Genomic DNA, 8,918 nt, shown 5'->3' with positions numbered 1-8,918 from the left:
TAAAATGAGGCCTCTGTAGGTGTCTAAAGGTGTATTTAATCAATCAATTAATATGATTAGCATTGTCATTTTTTAAGATAAAAAGTATAAAGAACAAAAGTACAAGAACATATGCACCCTATAAATAAGTAACTTTAACAAACTAGTGTACTATATATATTATGACCATCTATTATGCAAAAAATAAATGAATACAAATAAAAGGTAGCCTACTAAATACTATACACTAAAAAAAAAGGTAAATATGAATTGTATATCAAGATAAAATAGTCACAAATATAGTGAAGAGACTATAGGAAGTTGTAATCATTAAAAAAAAACTTTATGAATTGCCTGCAAAATATATTTTATTGTGAGTTAAAATGAGGCCTCTGTAGATGTCTACAGGTGTATATTCAATCAATCCATTAATATGATTAGCAATGTCATTTTTTAAAATAAGATCAACTTTTTTGATCCCACATAAGTTCCTTTCTTCATTCTGCCCTTTCAGCTAGGGCCACATGAATGTTAAAAATTGTATTTTCTTTCTTATTCTTAACAATTATTATAAGTCGATTGTTTTCTGAAAGTTTCATCCCACCTCCAGTATTATAATTCTGGTGGAGAAATACTAAATGTTGTTGTTATAACTATCCTATTATCATTAAACCATTTCATCCTTCCTGTCTTCCTTGCTGCAGCAGAAGTACAAGAACATATGCATTGCATAGATAAGTAACTTTAAAAAACTAGAGTACTACATACATTATGACCATCTATTATACAAAAAAATAAATAAAAACAAAAGGTAGCCTACTAAATGCTATACACTTTAATAAACATAAATAGATAAAATAGTCATAGATAAAGTGAGGAGACTATAAGTTGTAATAATAAAAAGAGGTAAATACAACTTGATGAATTCCCTGTAAAAGATATTTTATATTATGAGTTAAAATGAGTCCTCTGTAGGTGTCTAGCTCACACACAGCCATGTGTGAATTAAAGCCTGCTGAGTCTGAATTAAGCTTAGTTGCCTCATTGTCAACAAGTCAGTAGAGGACATCCAAGATCCACCATCCAAGCATGGAAAGCATACCCACACCTAACATATCTTAGACTTTCTCTCTTGCAGTTTCACACATATATGCACACATTTGCAGACATCAATAACACAAAAACATCCTATGTGGATCAACACATAACTTCCACATAGAAAGAAAGAATTTGAGTCAGACAGTGTATGTTATACCATCAAAAACAATATGAAACTGGCTGAAAACATCTTGGACTGATGAAATTGGACAAACACATCCATGAGAACCTGGTAGCTTTTCTATTTATTCAAAAACTCTTTCATAACAAGTAAGAAAACACACAGAAGCACAAAGTTCAGGGAAAAGGCCCCTTGAGAAATAAGCCTTTTTCACAGCACACTTTTAGCTTGTCATAGTAGGGAAAGCACAGGTGCAACTAATGACATTAACAACAGCTCTGTTCTATTCAGGTGTCCCAGTAAGCTGTGACAGTGTGACAGCGAGCCAGCATGCACAACACTAGAACCCTGGTATAGTGCATTACCTCTAATTGGCATACTGGAACACTTGAATTGAACCAAGCCTGTAATTAGTTGCATCTGTGCTTTTCCTACTATGACGAATCAACAGAGGACATGATATGTAATCAATGTGAAATTAATTTACCTGGGATACAACTGCGTTCTCTTACTAATTGTGAGAAATGTACCGTAAAGTGAGAATAGAAGTATTTTTGTAAGCATCCCGATTTGGGCCTTAAAGCGATACACCTCCTTGTAGAGAGCAGAGAAAGCTGCAGTCTGGCAGCTCTGTGTGTGACAGCCTGCAGCAATCCTATCAGTAAGTTCATTGACTCGATCAGGAAAGACACTTCATCTCTCTCTCTTTCTTTGCGTTATCTTGCACACTTATGCAAACAAAGTGACAGTGATTTAAGTTTCACACTTGTATTTAAGTCTGCAGCCAACACTGCAGCTCTGTGAGACAACAACAGCGGTGCTTTGAGCTAAATGCTAATGACAATGCTAACATGGTGTTGTTTATCAATGTTTATCATCTTTGTTTGGTGTGTCAGCATGCTAACATTTGCTAATTAACACTAAACACAAAGTGCAGCTGGGAATTAGTCCTTTCAGGTATTTGCTTATAAACCAGTGGGCTACCTCCAGTACTGAAAAGTGAAGCCAATGTGGGAGTGCCTTAAACTGTCATTCTTTCTAATAGCCAGCAGGGGGCGACTCCTCTGGTTGCAAAAAGAAGTCTGATTGTATAGAAGTCTATGAGAAAATGAGCCTACTTCTCACTTGATTTATTACCTCAGTAAACATTGTAAACATGAGTTTATGGTCTCAATCGCTAGTTACAAGTCTTCTTCAATACAGCATGATGTTCATTTAGTAAATTATGGTCCCAGTTAGAGTCAATTAGACCATAAAGCTGGGTATGCTTTAGAGCGTGGCTACCTTGTGATTGATAGGTCGCTACCACGGCGTTGTCTGGTCTGGGAGTTGTCCGTGTTTGCGTCTTACAATTTTAAGCTTTTCCCAGTTCATGAAAGTTAATTGTAACATTTTGGTCGCCCTAAAAATGTCTTATTCAGCGTTCGGTTGTTCTTTGCTCCACCCTCTCGTATCACTTCTGGTTACCGCAAAACAAGATGGCGATGGCCAAAATGCCGAACTCCAGGCTTCAAAATCGCAGTCCACTTATATAGAGTCTATGTTATAAACCAGAGTTTTCAACAAATTTTAATGTTGATGATGGTGTGAGATGACAGTGGATCCCCAAAGTGATTACAATTCATCCTGAGGGGGACATGAATGTCCGTAGCAAATTTTATGGCAATCCCTCAAATAGTTGTTGAGAAATTTCACTCAAAACCTCAAAGGTCAACTTCATGGTGTTGCAAGGGGATCAATGTCAGTAGGATTCATCCTTTGGGCACCACGAAGGTCGTGAAACAATTTATTGGCAATCTGTCCAATAGTTATTTAGACATTTTATTTAAAAAACATAAATCGAGCTTAACATTAGTTCATGAAGTCAAGCTCTGCTCATGTGACAGCTATCAGCTGATTGCAGCCAATCTTAAACCAGCCAGCCCAATCAGCTGATGGATCAGCTGATTCCCCTCTATGCATTCATTGGCAAATTTCATACATGGCGCCTTATTTAAGCTGCTTCAACCTGCCTACCTTCTCTGCTTCCTCTACAAGCTGCTCGCAACCCACCTCCTTTTAATACTGTGTCTGACTTAATCAATGTCATGTCTGTTGTCATTGATGCCAGCTCTGTTCTGCATCCAGTGGGGTCTTTGCTGCTGCTCTCCCTGCCTTTGGCTTTCCATGTAGCAGAGCAGAGCCATACCGCCAATATACTGTATATATTACTGCAAATGGAAATACGTTTTCTTTGACTAAAATGGTCCTGACTGAAATAAAAGTATTGAAACACTCTTTGTTAAAACATTCCAGGCTGAACGCACAAAACACACACACAGTAACACCCAGATCCAGTCTAACTTGTTACTCTGCATGACTCTGTCTGTAGCAACAGTCTCCTCATTTGTGCTAACATGCCTTTGTTTTAATTTGATACTGTCTGTACACGTTTACCTCTATTAGCTAACTTTTTTTTTTCAGAAACCACATGAAAGCACAAAGGAGATGAATCACAGATTGCTGTGATGTTGCCAAAGAATCGCACAAATAATGATGATGATGATAAAGAGCTAAAGGCATCGGACCTCCACAGTTGTTGTTTTGATGGGCTCAAAATGGTTTTGATATATCACCAGATGTCATTTAGTTTCACTCTACCATAACTTTTGTTGTGTGCCTTTTGTTTTTTTATCCCTCGGGCAATGTTGGAAACACTCCAGTTTGATTATTGCACTCATACTTAATTCATCAGAGTGATAGTGGAGGTCGGTCTTAAGATAATAACTAAAACAACCCTTTTAAACACAAATAATTTAGTGCGTTTATCAAAATGATGACACACTTTTCTAATTAAAGTTTCAAATTCCTATAACACACTAATGAATAAACTGTAAGATGATATACAACTAAAAAATAGCTTTATGATAAATTCTCTTTCACAGTTTCGGCTTTGCCACAAACACATACATCTCGTGGGATCATAAACCGACTTTTTACTGCCATGTGAACCTAGGACTAATTGTGCAATTAATAGGTTTGCTCCGGGGTGTACAGTTATTAACTGCAGCCAACCTCAAGCACAGTAATGCGTGTCACTTTGCAGCTGCAACCTTCTATGAACTTGCAAAACTGGAAAAAAGGGTAGCTTAGGCTGCCATAAAGCAGTTGGTGATGCACTAGATTTGCTAAAAGAGGCAATACATCAACAGTGTGAAGGGAAAGTATTGTCTATATGGCCGTGAGCATTACCAAGAGGAGGAGCTCAGTGCTGAAAGTCACAAGCTCTCAAGCAGTTGTCCAAGTAAATATGTTGGGAGTGCAAGCGTTCAGCTGTCTCTTGTGACACTTTGTTCGTCAGAGGTGTTTCTCTTGTAATCAGGAGACGACTAAATGACTGATCCTACTGTACAAGAGAAAAGAGGAGACACATTTGAATTGAATTGGATTCCTGAACTACCAGGGCGGAGGAGTCTGGATGGAACTTCAAATGTGAGTAAACTCAGTTCTTACTTCGACAAAAACTATGACCTGAGAAGTGAAGCGACGTTTCCTTTCATCTTGATATGTGTCTGACTTTTCTTTGACATTTTTTTTGCTAAAATAGCTGAACCATAGGCTCTTAAATTAATTTATTCTTTCAGCAAACCCATCAACTAATGTTGTCCACAGATGTCTCTCAAAGCCATGGTTCATTTTTGAACAGCTGTCCATACAATGTCCTCTGATCCTACATGATAATCAGCCTGTTTGTTTTTCAGGTTGAGCCGTAAGCGACCTCTGTTTAATGGATATGCAGAGGAGCCTCCGCTCTACACAAAGAAATGTTTGGTCAGTCTGAAGACTCTGCTGGACAGATGTGACAGTGACAGATCCACAGAGCACGCCAGACTACAGTACGGACTTACAATATATACACAGTTCATATGGGGCGTGAAACTGTTGTCTTAAGGGATTTGTTGCAACAGGAAAGTCGCATGTTTATTTATGCGTGCGGGTTGTTTTAGGACACAGGTTATGTCAGGTGTCATTTTCACTTCCTCTTGATATGATTTATGCCGCAATGGTATGCTTTTAATGATGTACATCATTATGTTTCACAAGTGTATTTTCCCATAGAAATATGTTCATAGAACAGACACTTAAAGGAGCCGTGTTTAGATTTTAGGGGGATTTATTGCAGAAATTAAAAATAATATTCAGAATTATGTTTTCATTAGTGTATAATCACCTGAATCTAAGAATCGTTGTGTTTTCATTAGCTTAGAATGAGCCCTTCTTATCTACATAGGGAGCGGGTCCTCTTCACGGGGTCCGCTATGTTGCTCCACCATGTTTCTACAGTAGCCCAGAACGGACAAACTGAACACAGAGAGAGCCTTTCGTGTTTTTACATTACCTGAAAGCCACCGTAGGTTCTCCGACACACTTAGAAAGGGAGGGGTGAGTGGAGGGGTATTCAGTTGGTTGCAATATGCAACCACACCGATGCACACTAAATCCTACACACTGCTCCTTTAACATATTAATTTACATTTACTGTTTATCATCGACTTTGAACGAGTATTTTAACAAAATAGTAAATTATGTTAAAGGAACTGTTCGACATATTGGGAAATACGCCTACAGTATTTGCTTTCTTGCCGAGAGTTAGAGAAAATACCATTAAACATGAATCTGCAGCCGGTTAGCTTAGCTTAGCACAAAGACTGGAAACAGGGGGAAACGGCTAGCGTGGCCCTGTCCAAAGGTGATTAATTCTGCCTATTAGCACCTCCAAAGTGCTCTAACTATTTCTTGGCTGTCTTGGCTTGTTGATTTTTTCCAGTCACTTGCTGGAGTCAAAACCAAAACGTGTCATTTTTTCTTCAATATTTGTATGAATTGAACAAACAAGATATAATGTGTTATTTATTGAGCTTTAGAAGTCCAGGTAGGTGGATTCACATGATATAAATTACTGTCATTTTGTCACGCCCATCGGTGTGTTATACCGCCGCACAAGGCACCCTTTAGCGCCTGCGGGAAACACATCAGGCTTTCAATTAACTACATTGTAAATCCATCCGCAGCAATAGTAAACACTCAGAGAAAGAAGTCGGGGAGTGTGGATGGTATAAAGAGCATAAAAGAGACACAAAGGGTAGGCGGGAGGGGAGGTGGATATGTTTTTATAAACACAGGGGACCGCTGTTCATGTCCCATGCCTAAAGTTTCACTTTTACTTTATAATCAACTGTTTGTTTGTGTCCCATGTTCACAATCTTAAGTCTCATTTTCATTTTACAAACATAATTTTAAGCCCAATCATGCTGTTTTTTCCTACTAAGAAACTAAGTGGTTTTGTTGCCTAGACATACGCAAGGGTTTTTGATTAATTCACAACGTTAAGCATGTGTTTACTACGACCGAAAAGTGACGCCAAAGGGGTTTGACAAAGTCTGAGTATGTGACGAGATGGGATGAGAACGTGTTGGTGTATCTTGTTACCTTTGGACAGAGCCAGGCTCGCTATTTCCCTGTTTCCAATCTTTATACTAAGCTAACTGGCTGCTGGTTGTTGATTCATATTTATTCTAAAGACGTGAGAGTGGGATCGATCTTCTCGTCTAATGGCGGAGATACACCAAATCTGCGGAAGCCAAAATGGTCCGGTTTGCTCTGGCTGTATCTCCACTTTAACTCTTTGCAAGAAAGCAAATAAGTCTATTTACCAAAATGTCAAACTACTACTTTAAAAATAAAGCCAACATTCTAATCACAGACCCACTTGAAATTTGTGCTTAGATTTGTCACAAAATAATGATACATTTCACTAGTTTCACAGTGTTTTTGTGTTATTCACCAACACTTTATGCCTTACAATGAGACATCTTTGTGTTCCAGGACGAGCTGGGGTCACCCCTGCACACCTGAAGTCTGTGTGAATGGAGGGACAAAACACCTGAATGACACTGAGAGCTTCTTGGAGCAGATATCATCCTGGGCTGACACACAATACTCTTTGAAAAAAGTATTGGAGCATCTCAAGTTCAGACAAGCCACCGGTGACATTTCACTCAATGAGTCAGCCAACAAGAAACTGTTGGAGTTTCACCGTGACATCACCGAGGAATGTGGTGCAGAAGATAAGCAGCATTCGTGGGCCGTTATTGAGAAACAAGAGGAGGTAGTCATGTACGGACCTTATTATCCGAACTACAACAACGGAGAACACAGCGAGGATATAGTTATTAAACAAACCCAGGAACTCCTGGAGTCAGAGACCGTCTCAGAGGACTGGAAGGTGTATGTTTTCACCATAAACAGCCCTTGTTTGGCAAGAAACACAGATCCATGCATGCTGAACCTGGTTCAGAAAGCTCAGGAGTGGTGGAGCGTGTATGGAGTAAAGACTCATATTGGTTATGTGAAATGCTGGGGCTTCAAGGGAACTAAAGAAACCCTGTTCAGGGATATTAACTACAGCCAGGTGGACTGTATGGATCAGACTGAGGACCATGAGAGCTACGTTAGAGCAGCTGAAAAGACTGATCTTAACCCTTTATGTGAAGCTCTGTTTTCTGCTGTGAAACGCCTCCTGAGATCTGAGAGTTTAACTTTAAACATAATAACCGTGCAGGGGCAGGACTGGAAGAGTTACTTCAAAGGTATGCATAGTGTTTTTGAAAGCAAACCAGAAGAGGAGAAAATAATCTGCACACAGGAGGCGAACGCCGTGATCAAAGCTGCACAAGTTCTGCTTTCAGAAAGAAGTGAAAGCTTTGAGAAATATTTAGAAAAAGGACGTGCATTTGCATTTCAGTACAGCTCACAAGTATCTGACACCATCCAGGATCAAATTAGACTCACATTTCAACAGTGTTGGAAGGAGATGGTGCAGGATAAATATGCAGAGGTCATCAGGGAGAAGCTGACTGAAGATTTCAATCACTGTACCGTCCAGCTTTTTATGAAAGATATCGTAAAGTTCACAAAAGAATACCTAGAAATTGGAAGGATACAGTTTTCAGAAGAAGCTTTACAGCTGAACTCTTTGCCAACATGATGAGGAAGTCTCTATAAATATGTCACACATGTTTGGTATGCGTTTGAAGTGGAATGACTTTTACAGCCAACATACCATTTGCATTATGTCAAAATGCTTTGTCTTTATTAGTTTCCTCAGTACAGCTACAGTTGCGCACAGAGGAAAGGCATCAGGTAGTGTTAGTGCACACCGAGAAAGTCCACATCTCTCACTGTGTCTTTACTTACAATATATCACAAATGGTGTATTACAATTATACTGGAGTGGAGTTTTTTACATATATGCTCATATATTTGTTGGTAATTACATGTGGCGATATCCCACATTTACACATGTTGTCCTCCCATCCCCCATGCTTGTCACAAGCAAATTAAAGCATTAAGTATTGGTAACAATCTGTACAGTCTTGATACAATATACACCATCATAAAGTCCATCAAAGAACCTTCAGCTAATAGATAACAGTTAGATGATTGTGTGGTTTGGGGTTGTGCCTTTAATAATAAATACTTGCAGGATTAAAGAGGACCTATTATGCAAATTTTCAGGCTCAGACTTGTATTTTTGATTTCTACTAGAACATGTTCACATGCTTTAATGTTCATGTATATTTCTCATACCGGCTGTGCTGCAGCACCTCTTTTCACCCTCTGTCTGAAACGCTCTGTTTGAGCCCCCGAAAAGCCCAGTCTGCTCTGATTGGTCAGCTGG

At 38.9% G+C, this 8,918-nt stretch overlaps 1 protein-coding gene across 1 annotated transcript; it reads left to right on the top strand.

Annotated features, from left to right (window-relative positions):
* The first annotated feature begins 4,483 nt into the window (after positions 1 to 4,483).
* Positions 4,484 to 8,359, top strand: LOC141756054 (uncharacterized). Its single transcript, XM_074615498.1, has 3 exons — positions 4,484 to 4,669; positions 4,939 to 5,073; positions 7,064 to 8,359. Exons 1-3 carry the CDS (start codon positions 4,656 to 4,658, stop codon positions 8,223 to 8,225), a joined length of 1,311 nt encoding a protein of 436 aa, XP_074471599.1. The 5' UTR covers positions 4,484 to 4,655; the 3' UTR covers positions 8,226 to 8,359.
* Positions 8,360 to 8,918: the final 559 nt, after the last annotated feature.

Source organism: Sebastes fasciatus, chromosome 18 (assembly GCF_043250625.1).
Source record: "Sebastes fasciatus isolate fSebFas1 chromosome 18, fSebFas1.pri, whole genome shotgun sequence".
Classification (NCBI taxonomy): Eukaryota; Metazoa; Chordata; class Actinopteri; order Perciformes; family Sebastidae; genus Sebastes; species Sebastes fasciatus.
Note: the sequence above shows the minus strand (reverse complement) of the source record. Positions and strands in the feature narration are given on the sequence as shown.

Coding starts and splice junctions, on each gene's coding strand:
- LOC141756054 (XM_074615498.1), top strand. Junction 5,074..7,063: donor ACAGAGCACGCCAGACTACA/GTACGGACTTAC, acceptor TTTGTGTTCCAG/GACGAGCTGGGGTCACCCCT.